Source organism: Thalassophryne amazonica, chromosome 9, assembly GCF_902500255.1.
Source record: "Thalassophryne amazonica chromosome 9, fThaAma1.1, whole genome shotgun sequence".
In the NCBI taxonomy this organism is placed as follows: domain Eukaryota; kingdom Metazoa; phylum Chordata; class Actinopteri; order Batrachoidiformes; family Batrachoididae; genus Thalassophryne; species Thalassophryne amazonica.
Window position 1 is genome coordinate 92,102,381 of NC_047111.1, and position 18,275 is coordinate 92,120,655.

The 18,275-nt window shown below is 45.2% G+C and overlaps 1 protein-coding gene across 1 annotated transcript; it reads right to left on the reverse strand.

The window, feature by feature from the left end:
* Nucleotides 1-3,040: 3,040 nt before the first annotated feature.
* Nucleotides 3,041-6,883, reverse strand: LOC117516603 (oligodendrocyte-myelin glycoprotein-like). Its single transcript, XM_034177459.1, has 2 exons — nucleotides 6,525-6,883; nucleotides 3,041-4,460 (listed from the first exon to the last, which is right to left on the reverse strand). The coding sequence occupies exons 1-2, from the start codon at nucleotides 6,530-6,532 to the stop codon at nucleotides 3,086-3,088; spliced, it is 1,383 nt and encodes a 460-aa protein (XP_034033350.1). The 5' UTR covers nucleotides 6,533-6,883; the 3' UTR covers nucleotides 3,041-3,085.
* Between the last annotated feature and the right edge of the window lie 11,392 nt (nucleotides 6,884-18,275).

Genomic DNA, 18,275 nt, shown 5'->3' on the forward strand with positions numbered 1-18,275 from the left:
CTAAGTTAACATAAATTACTTTTTTTAAGGCAACGACTTTGCATATTTTTTTAAAGTAAAGTCAACTTATTATATTTTACAGTGCAGCGTAAAACCTGTGCCAATTCAACATCCAGATCCATCTTGCATTTGCTGTGGTGACCCTCGAGTGCAAACAAGGACCAGCCAAAGGACTTAGGGGAGGTGATGGTCTAGTGGTTAAAGCGTTGGGTTTGAGACCAGAGGAACCTCGGTTCAAATCCCAGCCTGACTGGCCCTTGGGCAAAGTCCTTAATCCCCTAGTTGCTCCTGGTGTGTAGTGAGTAGCTTGTATAGCAGCACCCTCACATGGGGTGAATGTGAGGCATTAGTGTGTAAAGTGCTTTGAGCGTCTGATGCAGATGGAAATAAATGGTAAATGATAAATGGACTGCATTTATATAGCGCTTTCCGTCTGCATCAGACGCTCAAAGCGCTTTACAATTATGCCATACAAGACGCTCTCTACACACCGGGAGCAATAGGGGATTAAAGGCCTTGCCCAAGGGCCCTTAGTGATTTTCAGTCAGGCGGGGATTTGAACCCAACTCAAGCCCAACACCTTAACCACTAGACCATCACCTAGCGCTATATAAATGCAGTCCATTTATTTTACTTACTTTACTATGTTAAGAGTGTGTTAGGTTAAGCGCATATCCAATAGGGTGGTGAGTGTGAAGTTGGAAATTGAAGGAGTGATGATGAATATCATCAGTACATATGCCCCACAGGTAGTTTGTGAGATGAAGGAGAAAGAAGATTTCCAGTGAGTTAGATGAGGTGGTGGAGAGTGTGCCCAAGCATGAAAAAGTGGTGATAGGAGCAGATGTCAGTGGGCAAGTTGGCGAAGGGAACAGAGGTCATGAGGAAGTAATGGGTAGATAAGATATCAAGGACAGGAATGTAGAAGGGCAGATGGTCGTTGATTATGCAAAAAGGATGGAAATAGCTGTGATAAATACGTACTTTAAGAAAAGAGAGGAGCACAAAGTGACATTTAAGAGTGGCAGAATGTGCACACAGATGGACTACATTCTTTGTAAGAGATGCAAGCAAAAAAAATTGGAGACTGCAATGTGTTGTCAAGGCAAAGTGAAGCTCAACAGAATAGAATAGTGGTTTGTAGGATGACTTTAGAAGTGGTGAAGAAGAGAAGAAGAAGAAGAGAAATGAAGCTCAACAAAGGATGAGATGGTAGAAGCTGAAGGAGGAAGACTGCTGTATGAAATTCAGTGAGCAGGTGAGACAGGCACTGGATGGAGGGAAGCAATTTTGGACAACTGGAAAAAAGTACTGCAGATGTGGTGAGGGAAACAGCTAGAAAGGTACTGGGTTTGACATCTGGACAGTGGAAGGAAACAAGGAGACTTGTGGTGTGAACCATGGTAATGTGTTGACAAGTGAGGAGAGTGTGTTGAGAAGATGTATAGGGAGAGAGGATGCTAAGGATGGAGCCACCAGGGAGGAGGAGAAGAGGAGAGCAAAGAGGAGGTTTATGGATGTGCTGAGGGGAACATGCAGGTGGTTGTGTGACAAAGGAAGATACCGAGGGTCAGGTGAGATGGAAAACATTGATCTGCTGTGGCGACCCCTAATGGGAACAGCCAAAAGAGAGAAGATAAACGCAACCAGCATGGCCTGTGTGCATGCTCACCAAAACTCCATTGCTGAAGAAAGAAGCAGGTTAAAGTTTGTGCAGCGTAACATTTAGACAAGCTGTGTAAATACTGGGAAGAATATAGTCTGGTCAGATGAGACCAAAATTTAACTCTTTGGATGCCATAGTAGACACCATGTTTGGAGATCAATGGGACCCAAATGGGTGCCAGTGACGGATGCTGTTTTTCAGCATCCGGCACTGGCAAACTTCATATAATTGAAGGAAGGATGAATGGGAAAATGTAACAGGACTTTTTGATAAAAAATATACCAGGAAAATGAAATGAAATAAGGGTGGACATTTTGGCAAGACAGTGATCCTAAACACGCCAGCCAAGGAAACTGTCAGCTTGGTTCAGAGAATAAAAATAAAGCTGCTAGAATGGCCAGGCCAATCACCTGACTTGAATCCAATAGAAAATCTATGGATAGAACTCAAGATCAGAGTTCATAGAAGAGGTCCACAGAACCTTCAAGATTTGAAGACTGTTTGTGTGGAAGAAATGGGCCAAAAATCACATCTGAGTCATGCCATGTGACTAGTTTCTCCATACAGGAGGCGTCTTGACACCGTCTTTACCAATAAAGGCCTTTTATACCAAGTATGACATAAATTCAGTAAGCTTGTTCAATACGTTTTACCTGTGTCATTCCATTTTATTACACATAACTTAAATTCTGCACTTATTTTTTTTTCATCTATAGGTAACTTGTGACACCTGTTAAATTTCATGGTCAATAGCACCTTTAGAAATATATTTACTGAGGAAAATGGTGTTCAATACTTATTTTACCTACTGTATACTCTTTAAAGGAGTCCTATTGCCAAAATTCACTTTTGTCTCCCAATTCAGTTAAATGTGGCTGAGGGTCTGCAATAACCCCTTTTAAGTCTCACAATTTATGTCCTTAGATATGGAATCTATCCTGCTGTCATCAAAAATTTTGACCTGAAATGGTTGTTTTAGACATCTGTGACATATGTCCACAGAAGTCCATATCTTGTCACCAGTATGCTGTTTGGGACAGGCATGCTGAACAGATCTGTCCTGTGTGACCACATGGTTGATGGGACAAGTAGGGCAGAGATACCCCTCTGCCTTTCAAGAGGGGGCTGGCAAGCAGCAGCACCTTTCAATTTAACGAAATAGGAAACAGGAACATATTTTTTCTTATAGACCAGAAAACTTTGTCTGTGTGAGTATGTGTATGTGTGGGTGTGTACATTGCCATCACTGATTAAAATGCATGTTGAGCTGCATTAGCTTGTTGAATAGCTTTAATAGTCTTTTGCTGAAGTGCTCAGCTTGTGCAAAATTACCAGTCTGCAGCCATCAAGAGTTGTGTGGCATGCTGTAAATACGTGTGCTGTAAACTCAAATTTGACACTGTGGCATTTCCTTTTCCCTCAAAATACATGTTGATGCAGGATGAAGGACAAGATCAGGTTCTGGATAAACGAGGAGCAAGGTGCAGAAGCTATGTCGGCCTTGTTGATACCACTTGCAAGGGACTGATTTGGCCTCCTCACACTTCTGGTGCGAAGGGTCGTAGTTTTCTTAGTGTGGAGAGAAGGGTTCTGCGTCATGAAGAACTGGTCTGTGGCCATACCGGTGTCAACAGGGATGGATGTATTAGAGATGGAGCTTGCCTCACTCATGGCGTCAGTGTTGCCCAGTCGGTTCATGGGGGAGATTTTTTCTTGCCCAAAAATGAAATGGGAATTAGGGTGGATATTAGTTGCAGAAAGGTACTTGGTTGTTAGGTGGAGACCCACGGTGCCAGGTAATGGGGTGGAGAAGCCGATGGGTGTGGCTGTGAAGGGTTGGTGTAATCTTGTGCTTAGCTGAGTAGAAAAGGACCTGTACCACCACCAGGTGGCGGTGACCTGAGCAGGTACAGAACTCTGGTCCTCGGCACTTGCTGTTAAGGGGGGCAAATTGTAGGAGGCAAAGTGCTCATCTTTCTTCCTACCAGGGTTCACCCCTCCACAAATAGCCTGGGTGTGGCAGGGGCAGCCCAGGACAAAGGTGGTGGTATGCTGAGTCCAGGAGATTAAGTAGGCGAGGGCATTAGGCAGGTGGCAGGACCAAGGGTTGTTGCCCAGGGTGATAAGTCTAAGTGCTGTTATCTTGTCTAAGACTCCAAACGGCAGTGTGGAAAAGCGATTAGCATGCAGAAAGAAGTGAGTTAGTCTGGGAAGCCGGTCTAGAGAGCCTGGCAGCACCTTAACCAGCAGGTTGTGGGACAGGTCGATGGTCTCCAGGTGCATTGGCATGTTGGTGGGCAAAGTCCAGAAGTGATTGTGGCTTAGGTTTATCATGCGCAGATTGGTCATTGTGTTGTTAATGAAGACAGCCCGTTCTATCTTATTATGGGAAAGGTCAAGTCGTTGCAGATTCCACTGGTTGACGGTATCATTCTTATCCAGCATGTGGATGCGGTTGGAGGCGGCGTACAGTTGCCAGAGGGACCGTGGTAACCTCATGGGCAGGTGGTCCAGCCTGTTGTGAGACAAATCAAGAACACGGAGATGGGTGTATGCAGTGAGCTGGCCATCAAGACTGTGAAACCGGTTGTGGGACAAGTTGAGGGAGCGAAGGTTGTGCTGCAGGCCGTCGGGGAGCTCCCTCAGAGCCCTCCAGGAACAGTCAACCTCTCTGTGGCTGCGGCTGCAGGAGCACATGGAGGGGCACACTGCGAGGACACGCAAACCCAATGACAGCATGACCAGCAGCTGCAGTAGGGCTTCATACAGGGAGACACTGATCAGCATGTGCCAGCTAAAAGGAACACAAGGAAAAAGGAATATTAGAAATGACTTTGAATTCCTCATCATCCACAAACACTGAAAGTGGAAGTGGCATCAAATTGTGTATTCAATGCCTGTAAAAACATGATAAATGCGGAGGTGTACAATGAATACGTCTGTTTTTGTTGCATGCATATAAATGCATATATACAGTCAGGTCGGCTGCATGGTGGCTTAGTGGTTAGCACTGTTGCCCCACAGCAAAAAGGTTCCCACCTGTGGCCTTTCTATATGGAGTTTGTATGTTCTGCCCGTGTTTGCGTGGGTTCCCTCCGGGTGCTCCGGCTTCTTCCCACATTCAAAGACATGATGTAGGTTAGGTGGATTGGAAACTTTAAATGGTCCATAGGTGTGTCTGCAGGTGTGAATGTGTTTGTTTGTCTATATGTGGCCCGGGGGCAGACTGGCATCCTGTCCAGGGTGTACCCCGCCTCATGCCCTACGACTGCTGGGATTGGCTCCAGCCCCCGTGACTCTTAATAGATGTAAGTGTTTGAAGATGAGTGTGCGTGTGCAATCAGATCCATAAGTATTTGGACAATGGCGGTTTTTCCCTCTGTGCACCACCACAACGGTGTTGAAACCAAACAGTCGTGCTTGTAGTGCAGCCTTTTAGCTTTAGCTGGAGCAGTTCGTGAAAAAGTAATGAATTCATTAATTGAGGAGTTACAGCCAAGAAAGTGTGCATAGTGCAACCGTTGTTTGTTGCACCAACAGTTACAGCCTCACAGTGGATTGGAACACATGCACACAAAATAAAGCTACATTAGAAGCACATTTTTGATGCAAGGAATTTGGACTCAATCACCTGACTTCCCTGCTGGACCTGTAGAAGCTTTCCAGAATTCCACTTCATATCACATCATCTTCAAATTTCATAAGTTCATAACTCAGGTATTGTTGGTGCATACTTGATTTTCCATCACAATCCAACGAGAATCTGAAAAAGTCATGTTTGGACTTGCCACGGTTTGCAGAATCCCACTTCATTTCTGTTTGCTACAACATCTTCTAATTTGGTCAGAATGTAACTGATTTTTGGCATGATCCTACCTCAACCCTAAAAGGTTTTAGGGTTAAAAAAAATGTTTTTACATTTGTCCTATTCAGTAAAGTAAGTCTTAAACAAACCTGAGGCCCATTGGTGCTAATACTCATCAATACCACAGCACAAAGTAGATGAGATCCTATGATGACCCTAGGATGGGATGGTTGTCCACCACAGGTTACTTCTCCAGCCAAGCAAAATCAAAATAAGTCTAGGAGCATGTGCTGGTGCCATACTTTGCTGAATCCACCACACTATGGAGCCACCCTGGGCCCTGGATGGCAACCACCCAGGCAGACAACTGAAAGTAATGAGCTATCTGCCGCAGCCAAGTGAAACTTGGCATGCATGTCCAAAATGTAGTAGCTGATGCTTCCTCACAATACAAGTCCAGACCAGTCCCCATTCACAGCTGGGTGGACTGGGACAATGCAGATAAAGTATTTTGTCAAAGAACAGAGACATGTAGAGTGGCTGGGACTCAAGCCCAGGTGTTCAGATTGGTAGCCCACCACCTGACTGCTCTGCACACCTACTTGGTGGACCACCTCCAAATTTACCAGTTTCCTCTTGGCCTGAGCGATGCGTTTCCCTCTTGTGCTTGTATATTACCTGTGCATCATGAGTTTAATTTCATAAAAAAAAGTTTGAAAATGGCCTTTTTCTAAAAACTGGCTTGATTTATTTTATTTATTTATTTATTTTTTGTCAAGAATCTGACTTCAGAAAGGATGACGAATCCCCGTCGTCTTCTTGCCGGCTTCAGTTTGTGTGTTTAATTGTCAGTGGTTGTCAGTGCAGTCCTCTTGCCCTCAGAGGAGAAACGGCATAATAGATGGGTTTTATTAATGACTCCAGAGAGAAGCAATGCATCAGCTGCTCTAAAGCAGGCAAAGACACGGCCAGGAGCACTCCACTGCTGAAACTGCAGTACATGCTTCCCTGCACAATCTGTCTACATAAAACACCTCTTTATCCAGAACTCACCTTCTCATTTTATCATTCCAGTCACTTTTCTCTCCTCCTGCTTTACTGTCCACTCGGTATATTTACTCTCCTTTCTTGGCGATTAAGCACAGGAGCAGCTGCAGCTCTGCTGAAGGAGAATTATTTTAAATGCCCTCATGCAATTTGGCCCTTTCTCGGTTTTGTGGCACAGCCCCTTTGAGTCGACCCGGACCGCGTTCCAGTTTTCCTCGTTTTTTTAGTTTTCTTCAGGGAACTGAGAGTTGCTTTCGCCTCTTCTCTGGATCTTTTGGGCTAGTGTGATCAGTCACTGCAGGCTCTGGCTTTAACTCTGTGCAGTGGAAAGGAGCAGGGAGGGGTGGGAGGTGATGAGGGACAGTAGTAGGAGGGAGGTAAGGAGAAATGGAGTGCAGAACGGATGCATCTCTGCATGATGAGACTGCTGCATTAAAGGCAAAAAGTCCACAGTGTCCTCACCAACTCTGCTAGGTTTAAAGACATACTTCTGCATTGCATAGTTACAGCTGTTTCTACAACTAAGTGATACCAGTGAGTAACAAGGACAGTGTAAAATACAAATTAAACAGTTTATCAAAATAAATAAATAAAAAATACATATACACCTGTCCATACATGCTTCCACATATGTCAGTAACCACTGGTGATAGTTTAATTTAGTCTCTAATGGACTCTGATGGGCTGCTGTGTTAGTACTTGAAATGTTACTATGGTAACGGCCAAAATCCCCCAACAAAATTCACCTACTCAGAGCTCAGTAACAGCTAGAGAACAAATCTTCATCTTCAATTACTTTTGGACCCCAAGTTTATATTTGAACTAACAGAACATTCATTCATTCATCTTCTACCGCTTCGTCCAAGGGTCGCGGGGGGCTGGAGCCTATCCCAGCAGCCATAGAGCGCGAGGCGGGGTACACCCAGGACAGGATGCTAGTCTGTCGCAGGGCCACAAACAGACAAACAAACACAGACACACCCACACACACACCTATGGACAATTTAAAGATTCCGATCCACCTAACCCGCATGTCTTTGGATGTGGGAGGAAACCGGAGCACCCGGAGGAAACCCACGCAAACACGGGGGAGAACATGCAAACTCCACACAGAAAGACCACGGGAAGTGAACCCACGACCTTCTCGCTGTGAGGCAACAGTGCTAACCACTAAGCCACCGTGCTGCCACCAATAGAAGATTTTCTCCAAATTAAAGAGAAACCCCTTGTTTGTCTGTTGACCCTTATAAATTAGTCCTTCGCTGTATCTTAGTAATAACACAGTCTAGAGAGGCGATTGCTGGCTTACTCAGTGACCCAAGTTTATATTTGCTACAGGTCAGGTCTGGGAGTATGCGTTGGTGCAGCATGTCACAGTATCGTCCACACTACGGAACCGTCTTGGATTCTGGATAGTAGCCATCAAGGCAGACAGCCAGGTCCTCCCCACTTCTGTAAAGTAGCCATTGATCTGCTGTGCAACCTTGTGAAATATGGGTGCCTCCTTGGCTTTTCCTGAAAAAAAACCCAGAACCCTTTGTTTGGCCTTTGCTCCTCATGAAATAGCCACTCACTGTATCTCAGTAATGATTAGACTTAAAGATGATATCACTCACTCATCTTCAAACGCTTATCCGGGATCAGGTCATGGGGCAACAGCTCCAGCAGAGGACCCCAGACTTCCCTTTCCCGGGGCACATTGACCACCCTCCTACTGGGTGATATCAAGGCGTTTCCAGGCCAGTGTGGAGATGTAATCTCTCCACCGAGTCCTGGGGGTTCTCCGGCATCTCCTCCCAGGTGGACGTACTTGGAACACCTCCCTAGTGTTATGTGTCGGACGCAGCTCGGAGAACCGACCAGCGTTTGAAGGACCCAGTATGAAATAAGCAGAGCACGGTACAAAGGCTAACTGAATTTAATACATAACAGTGAAATGTAATAACAGAAAGGTGCGGCCTGGCGTGGTGCGCTCCCAGCAGCGCTAACGGTCCGGAGCCAGAAGCTGTTTCGGACCCAAGGACCCCGCCGACACCCCCCAGGTGGCCGCAACAACCGAGTCTCAGGAAGTGTGCTGACGAGCGTGAGACCTCACCCCCTCCTCTTTCACAGACCGTGCATCAAACCTGGACATTCTCAGCGTCCGCTGCTGATGAGATGGCTCCCAAGACGACGATCTCACCCGTCTGGTCACAAGGTCGAGTCTCTGGCAAATACACACTGTGCACTCCAGTCTTAAATGCCAACATGCTCCAATCCAGCCAGATGCACCTCAGCTGTGAGTCCTGACGAGTCGCAGGTGATCAGGGTGAGGTCCTGACAGCCTCAGCAACACAGCCACTCAGTCCCAAATGCACGCCACCTGGGAGGAAAAAAAGACAAACAAACCGGCAGCCAGGCCCCCCCAGCCATATAACAGTACCCCACCCTCACGGGAAGCCTCCCGGCGACCACACACACCTGGCCCAGGAGAAACACCCCCCTCCAGGGACCATGGCTGGAAACCGCGTCTGCGTTCGTCCTCCAACAGACTGGTTGAACTGGCTGCATCTTTGCCCTTGTTTGACAGTCTTAGCACAGGTGTGGCCAGGAGTTCCTACACCTGTGCGGTCAGCCTTTAACCAAACATGTGTGATTAGTCATAACACAAAACAACCAAAACACCCCCCCCCCCCAGGGGACCGTCCCATCAAACCCCAGGGAAGGGGAGAAAAGAAAACAACCCACATGTAAACTCACAAACAAAAATGCCAAAACCCCCCCCTCCTCCCCCCCAAACGACACGCAGGGACCAACACCCCCCAGAGGGCCACCCGCCAGCTCCAGGAGTAATAACCACGGCCGAGGTCCCTCTGGGATCCACCGTCACCCACGGGGACTACCAGCGCCCCCCAGAGGACCGCTCGTCAACCCCAGGAGACGCCTCCCCTCACGACCAATGGACCCCCCCGGCCGTCCACGGCTAGATGGACCCAACGCCTTTCCCCCCCAGAGGACACCACAGTCAAACCCTGAGGGCGGAAACTGGGGAGGGAAAACAAAAAAAAACCCCAAACCCCCCCCCCCCCTCCCTCCCGGGTGCAGAGGCCACCTGGGAAACGCCCACAACCTAACTGCACCCCTCCAGCAATGCCGACACTACGGCACACCCGGCTGGAGTCAGAGGAGAAGAGAGGGCATAACAAAAAACAAAAGAAAAAACAACCCAAATACCACCCCATCACCCCCCAGGGGACCGTTCCATCTAACCCTGGGGATGGAAACAAAAGAAACAAAAGAAAAAAAAACAGACCAACACACAGTTGTTTGGGTCCCCGTTTTTTTTTTTTTTTTTTTTTTTTTGTTCTTGTAGCAAAGGCTACAGGGTCACACCCCCAGACAAATAGTGGACAACAAAAAAAAAAGCCCACACAAAAACCAACTCAAACACCCACACAAAATGAACTAACACAAAACAAATCAGTGAGTTATACCGTCAAGCTCAACCAAATGGAACACACCTGTTCCTACTCAAGAGCTTGACGGTACCGTGATTCAGTCACCACAAGGGGAACCAGAGTGCTAAAAATGAAAAAAACCCCTTGGGCGACAGAAAAAAACAACGAGCTGCTTTTGTGTGCGCAGCTGAGTGCAACACACAACCAAAATGTGCTCAACTAAATAACGCCGAGCTGATACAACAGAACGCAGTAGTTACCTTTCTCCGGGGAAACGGGGCTATGACTGTAACACAGGAAGCCCAGCGACCCGTGCTAACAGAGCTCCCCGTGCGCGTGAACCCATTACAACGCACTCTGCAGCTCCCGTTTACACTCTTATCCGGTCGGAGTGTGACGCAGCCGTCGCCAGTCACCACTCCACACGACCCACGGATAAGGCACAACACAGGAACACGGCTGCAGAGAGCACAAATTAGTATCCAGTAATGGGTTTCAAACACGCACCTTCCGGGCGGAGAGCCCCGCAACTGATCCGGATAACCACTGAACGTCTGCTGCCGCCTCCCGGCGCGTTACCGTCTCTGCTAACACTGGGTCCGTGATGTTTGGCCAGAGACTACTGTATGTGTCGGACGCAGCTCGGGAAACCGACCAGCGTTTGAAGGACCCAGTATGAAATAAGCAGAGCACGGTACAAAGGCTAACTGAATTTAATACATAACAGTGAAAATGTAATAACAGAAAGGTGCGGCCTGGCGTGGTGCGCTCCCAGCAGCGCTAACGGTCCGGAGCCAGAAGCTGTTTCGGACCCAAGGACCCCGCCGACACCCCCCAGGTGGCCGCAACAACCGAGTCTCAGGAAGTGTGCTGACGAGCGTGAGACCTCACCCCCTCCTCTTTCACAGACCGTGCATCAAACCTGGACATTCTCAGCGTCCGCTGCTGATGAGATGGCTCCCAAGACGACGATTTCACCCGTCTGGTCACAAGGTCGAGTCTCTGGCAAATACACACTGTGCACTCCAGTCTTAAATGCCAACATGCTCCAATCCAGCCAGATGCACCTCAGCTGTGAGTCCTGACGAGTCGCAGGTGATCAGGGTGAGGTCCTGACAGCCTCAGCAACACAGCCACTCAGTCCCAAATGCACGCCACCTGGGAGGAAAACAAAAAGACAAACAAACCGGCAGCCAGGCCCCCCCAGCCATATAACACCTAGGGAGGCGCCCAGGAGGCATCGTTATCAGATGCCCGAACCACCTCAGCTGGCTCCTTTCAACACAAAGCAGGGCTCTACTCCGAGCTCCCCACAGATGACCGACCTTCTCACCCTATCTCTAACGAAGACACCAGCCACCCTCCTAAGGAAGCCCATTTCAGCCACTTGTACCCACAATCTAGTTCTTTCAGTCATGACCCAACCCTCGTGACCAGGTGAGAGTAGGAACGAAGATTGACCAGTAGTTCGAGAGCTTCACCTATTGGAGATCACTGGTTTAAATTACTCAGTTACCCAAAGTTTATACTTCATTCAATTGAGCATCTTTCAGAAATAACCAGAAATCCCTTGTTTGACCTTTTACCCTGATGAACTGGTCCTCACTGTGTCTCAGTAACAACTCAGGGCATTCCTGGCTCAAATTACTCACAGATCACATATTTCTATTTGGTTCCATTTAACTTTTTTTTTTCTTCCAGAAAATAACCCAAATTCCTGCTATGACCATTGACAAGTCAATGAATGAACATTTGCTGCACTTTAGTAGCAGCCAATTTGACTGTCATAATAGAATATAAATTATCACATTTGAACACCCACCTTTGTACTTACAGTGATAAAATTAAATAATAATCAAGACTATACATCCTTTCAAATTTAACAGCAGAACAGTATGACTGAAGCATTTGTTTTGCAACTGATTGTTATTGTCATGTAAATTTTGTGACTGCCATGCACAGACGCACGCACGTGCACACAAGTAAAGCTTGAAGATTTATTGCGGAGGACTCTCTGCCTCTGCAGCTTCACAGCTGTCATCAGCAATCCGGGCGACGCTCCATTCTGCACTGCATTGGCACACTTCTCCCGCTTTACACGATTATCACTTTGAGGGCACTTTCCTCATTTGTTTTCTATTCAACATGTGACAAGCGCACAAAGAATGCTACGCGACTTAATTGCTGCAGATTTGTAATTTATGCAGCTGACGGCTCTCCCATAGAGTATTTTTTTCATATCTCGCTCGCCGTGTAAACTAATCAAAGTTCTTCTTTTGTAATAATTTGTTACTGAGAAGAAGAGGCGGGCCAAGCTTCCACGTCCACTATAACTCTCATGAACGGATCACCAGTGAGAGGACATGTCCAAGTCCACTATAACTTCTCACGGACAGATCGCATGCGATCCCCAGTCGCAACTCTGCCTTCACCTCAAGTTCTCTCATGATTGTGGCATGTTAAATAAAGTTAATTGACTCCTGGAAATAATGTATTCTGACATTTTCCAATGTATCATATCCATCTGTGTGTCCAGGCAGTCTGAAAAACAGCGTCATGGAGCCAAGTCTCCTCCCTGTGCACAACTTATACAGCCCTTCCTGCGTACTAGATACACAGCACAATGCAACTCTACACATGCCCGGTGTGAAAGGGCCTTAAGGTCATTGGGGAAAGGTTACAATTATTGTTAGTTTTTTTTTTCTACTTCATTCTTCATCAAACTTGGCACACATATGTTCTGGAATTTCCCACACAACATCGGACGAGATCAGGCAACATTGGAGTCAAGGTCTTAGGTGTCAAATGTCAAAATTGAAGTCTGTTACTCTGATTTGCATAGAACTCAGCACATATAGGGTGGTGTGTTCTGGAACTGCCCAGCAGGTCATGCCTATTTGATGAACTACTTTTCCTAGGTCCTTTTGCTGTTTTCTGACAAACTTAATATGTCAATTAAGTTTGGCTACAAAATTGCCATTACAAATTCAGTTTGGCAAATGTCATTCTCAATCCAATTTGGACTGAATGTGCCACAGATATACTGGCAAGTGGATTCAAGAGCTGGACTGGCATCCAAAGGTCAATCATCTGGATGAAGGTCAAGCTCATTGGGTTCAAATGTCAGTTTGGGGACAAACATGCAACAGAAAGGGAAAATAAAACTGGAATTAAAGACTGGATAGAATGTTTGGTAGGGGATGATACCAAAATTTTTTGTTTGGACTGAAAATTAGTGATGACTAACTCAAAACATTATTCAGGCATACAGTGTTTTGAAATAAATATTTTGAAAAATTGCAGTTGATTTGCACCATCTGGCACTGAAACAATCAACATATGTGCTAGTGCACATAAAGTATATTAAATACACATTATGGACGCACATTCATAAACTGTCCAGCAGGTGCCAGTATTTGGCATATCATCCTCTTGATACACACTCCACAACAACATTCCAAACCAGGTTAGTAATGTTCATAAACAGTGTTTTTAGGTCCTCCACCAATTTGCATTACATTTGAAAAGTTTTGACAAAATCCCCAGCCACACGCGCTATCTATTCTATAAGCCCAGTTTTATTTTCCTGTTCTGATTTATATTTCATCCCATATTTCCCCATGTAGGGAGCATCATGGTTCTCCTCGCATTTGCTAGCTTAAAGCTGACAATGACGTGAACGTGGACACTGATGGACAGAGTGTCCACGTGGAAGACAAAGTGCTTGTACTTTGAATCACACCTGTGTTTAATTTTCCACAATCTAGCCAGTGTCTACAAACCATCCAGCAGGTGGCAGACATGTGTTTGGAATATTACATAGGCAAAACAAAGTTGCTTTTTGGATTGATCTGGTGCATCTGAATTCAAAAGATTTTAATCAGTTTGTCCTGATTATAAGCCCTTTTAAGTTGGACATGTAAAAGATGATAGCATTTATTGTTTTTGAGTTACTGTCTGCACAATCTGGTTGGGATTGACTTACCAATTCAACCTTGTATGTTAACAGTGCAGATAACATAAAAAAAAACACCAGCGAATAAACATCACTGTTTTAAAAAGTAAGCTCTAACCAGTTGAAACTCTAATTTTGAATCCTGTTTTGCTCAAATGTTCCTCAGAATAGTTGTGCACCTTGTTTTTGAGTTTGGCTTCTGTTGTACGTATTTGTGTGAAAGCACCGTCATATTTGCACACTGCTCCACACTTCTGCCACACGGCATGACAAACATATAGTACGCCTTTGGAAAACAAGCTGAGAGAACTTTCATATCCAATTTTATTCAATTTCGGTGAGGTTTCCCATGTTGCGTCTCTTCCAGAGGCTAAGCATCGTATGCAGTCTTCCCTGGACGCACAAATTAAGCAATACTTTCTGTCTTCTGGCTCATTCTTTGTTTTCAAAATGCCTTTCCTGTCTCCTTTTCTCCTTTTTTATTTTTCGTTCTTCCCACCCTCTAACTAGCTGCCACTGTGCATTCTCTGACTTGCCAACCAATTTCGATTCTGCAACCAGTGACCTTAAGTCTGACCTTGTCTTGTCTGCGAGAGATACCAAATCCTCGACTTCCTCGGCTTCCCCCCCCGCCAGGCTGCGGCGCTGAATTTTGCCTGTCTCATCAGTCTTCGAGCTGTCGTAGTGCGGCTTATTATACACGTTCACATTTCAGCCGCCCGAACTCGAAAACATTGCTTTCGGTCCTCAGAGACGGTGAGACTTGGCTTATAGACCCAAACTGTCAATACAGATTAGGTTTATCAGATAAACTTTATCTGTAACATTTGAGCCTCCACTGGTACATCACCAAACTAATTCTTGGCCACAGTTGATTTTTTATTTTTAATTTTTTTTTAAGCCACAAGCCAGCAACAGTGCATGTTTTAGGGCATTTGTCTCCATTTGCATTCTCTCTCGTTATATTGGAGTTATTTTCATACTTGCAGTGGATTCTCCTGTGCACTTTGTTGCCTTATTGTGCACAAATGTGTGTGAGGCATTTTTTAAAAATATGAACAAAAATCACGTGTCAAATATCTTGTAACTAGGTAATCTTACCTGTCCATAACTAGGTAGGGTAGACATACACAAGAAATTTTGCAGCGTAAAATATCCACTGCCAGGACTCCATTTGGTCCCAGTCCAAATAGAGCTAAATAAACTCTATCACAATGTGAAATAACTCTATCACAGTGTAAAATCAACTCTATCATACTGTGAATGGCTCTTATTGGAGTGGAAAAACTTGATTGGACAAGACAATAGAGCTGATTTCACACTATAATAGAGTTTATTTAACTCTTGTTGGAGTGGGACCAAATGTAGACCCGGTAGAGTTTGTTTTACGCTGTAAAATTCCTGTGTAGCATCAAAAAGGATGTGGTCACCTTGCTATGGACAGACTTTACCATTCAAGGCTATGCTGAGATTGACCTTTATTGACATACCAAGATTGGCAGAAATTGGGTTAAGAACCTGCGACGAGTAGGCCAACAAAGACAGAGAGACATGACCTTGACTTAAACTCAAAAGACTGACCTTGCCTTGGCAGTTCTTAGACTCACTAATATGTGTGTCAAGGTTGTTGAGAATTGGAGAGAAGCTGTAAATTCTGACTTTTGATCCCAATTACCTTGACTTTTACTTAAACTAACCCATTAAGGATAATTCCAAGGTTGATCTTTATCCACATACCAGGTTTTAAAGTAATCAGCCAAAGAACCTGAAAGGAGTAGGCCAACAGACAGGAATGGCCCTTGACCTTTACCCAAAAAACAAACCTTTGACAAATTTGACCTTGCCTTTACAATTCTGTGACCCACCAACATGTGAGCCAAGCTTACTGAAAATTGGAGCGAAACTCTAAATTGTATCCATTGTCCCCAGTGACATTGACCTTTAGTTAAACTAACCCATTAAGGGCAATTGCAAGGTTGACCTTCATCCACATACCAAGTTGGGTAGAAATCTGTCAAAGAACCTGGGAGGGGTAGACCAACAAACAGACAGTTATGACGTTGACCTTACCCCAAAGATGGATATCTGAACAACTGAACCTTACCTCGACAATCTCGGGACAAGTCAACCTGTGTGGCAGGTTTAGAGCAAATAGGAGTGAAACTCAATGGCCTTGAACTTTGCTGACACTATTCCACAGTCACTCACTTATCTTCAACCACTTACTCCAATTAAGGGTCAGGGGGGGGGGGATGAGCTGGAGCCTATCCCAACAGTCATAGGGTGTGAGGTGGGGTACAGCCTGGACAGGGTGCCAGTCTGTCGCAGGGCCACATATAGATAGACAAAAACATTTGCACCCACAAGCACACCTACAGACAATGTAAAGTTTTCGATTCACCTAACCTGCATGTCTTTGGATGTGGGAGGAAGCCGGAGCGTCCAATGAGAACCCATGCAAATACACAGAAAGGTCACAGGTGGGAATCGATCTATGACCTTCTTGCTGTGTGGCAACAGTGCTAACCATTAAGCCACTGCCTGACAAAATCCCATAAATGGCAATTCCAAGATTGACCTTTAACTACATACCAAGTTTGGTAAAAAATTGGCCAAAGAACCTCGGGGGAGGAACTTAACCTAACCTTACCTTAACCAGTAGAATGATCTTTGGCAAATTTGACCTTGCCTTGGCTATTCTGGGACCCATCAACATGCATGCCAAGTTTGCTGGAAATTGGAATTAAACTATAAATTTTAACCTTTGACCCCAGTGACCTTGACCTCTATTTAATTTAACCCATTAATTCCAACTCCAAGATTGACCTTCATCGACATACCAAGTTTGACAGAAAGTAGCCAAAGAACCTAGAGTACGTTAACAGACAGACAGACAGTTATGACCTTGACCTTAAATGTAAAGACTAACCTTTGGCAAAACTGACCTTGCCTTGACAATTCTGGGACACACCAACATGTGTGGCAGTTCTGATGAAAACCAGGGTGAAGATTTTGACTTTTGACACCATTAATGGCAATTCCAAGGTTGACCTTCATCCACCTACCAAACCAGCCAAGAACCTGCGATGAGTAGGCCAATAAACAGAGGGTCACGACCTCAACCTTTACTCCAAAGATGGACCATTTGAAAATTTGGCATGGCAATTCTGGGACACACCAACATTACCAAGTTTGGCGCAAACTGGAGTGAAGCGCTAAAGTTTGCCCTTTGAACCCAGTGACCTTGATCTTTGCAGAAGCTATGTAACACATTAACAGCAATTCCAAGGTTGTTTTTCCAGAAAACATGTTATGTGGATGAAACTCAACCATGGACTTGCCCTTAAAGGAATAGTTTCAGAAAAGGCCAAGCTCACACATAAGTTGGCACACATGTTGGTGAGTCCCAGAATATCATAATATTCAAGTAATGCTAAAATCACTCATGATAGAAATCACTTCATTAGAGATACTTCATTTCCCACCACAAGAGGGCACTTAAAGCACATGTAATCACACAAGAAAATGATGTCAACTGTGTTTACTGTCTGTGTGTATGGAAGTGGTTCAAAGTGGCAACTCTCGTGTTCATTTTGAGTGTGGGGTATCTAAAATAGAAAGGTGCCACAGTTCACCACCACCAGGAGCTTTTTGGCCTCTCTTAATTAAGGGAATGACCGTATGACCTCTGTGGGGCAGCTTCTTGGACCCTATGTTATCTCTCGGGACGGCGTGCAGCTCTGAGCTAAATCAAAAAAGCTGTTAGCTTAATAGCGAGCTCACCTCTGTGTGCAAGAAAGAACCTTTTAAACACACACAAACACACACTATGACTCCCTCACACATAAAATTTTCTTACAACCATTTACAAGTCATTTTTATGAGGGTTTTTTTTTTTTTGGTTGTTGTTGCTTTTTTTTGGTGAAGTCCTTTTTTGTGAGCTTGCTAGAGGTGATGTGAAAAGCTAATAGTGAGTAAAATGTGGAAAAACACAAAGGGCCTGCAAGTGAGGGTGAGCTTGGCTGAAAGCATGAAGAGGGCACAGCAACAGTAAATGATTCCAGCCTACACCTTGTCAGTTATTAGGAAGCCAGAAGAGAAAGCTGACATTACTGTGTTGTCTACACAGGAAGTAATTGGCTCTCTGGCACTGACAACGCTACAAGGATATGCTTTCAAGGTTTGGAGGAAAAGAGAGGACGTAAGAGCTTGGTAGGAAAAAAAAATGTGTAGGATATTTGTTGTGAAAGTTGTGACAAAATGATTCAAGCCAGCTGATGATTAAACCTGTCAACAGCTGTTGGGGTTGGGGGGGTTGTTTTTTTCATTACCTGTGTGACAAAATATCTGGAAAACTAATTGAGG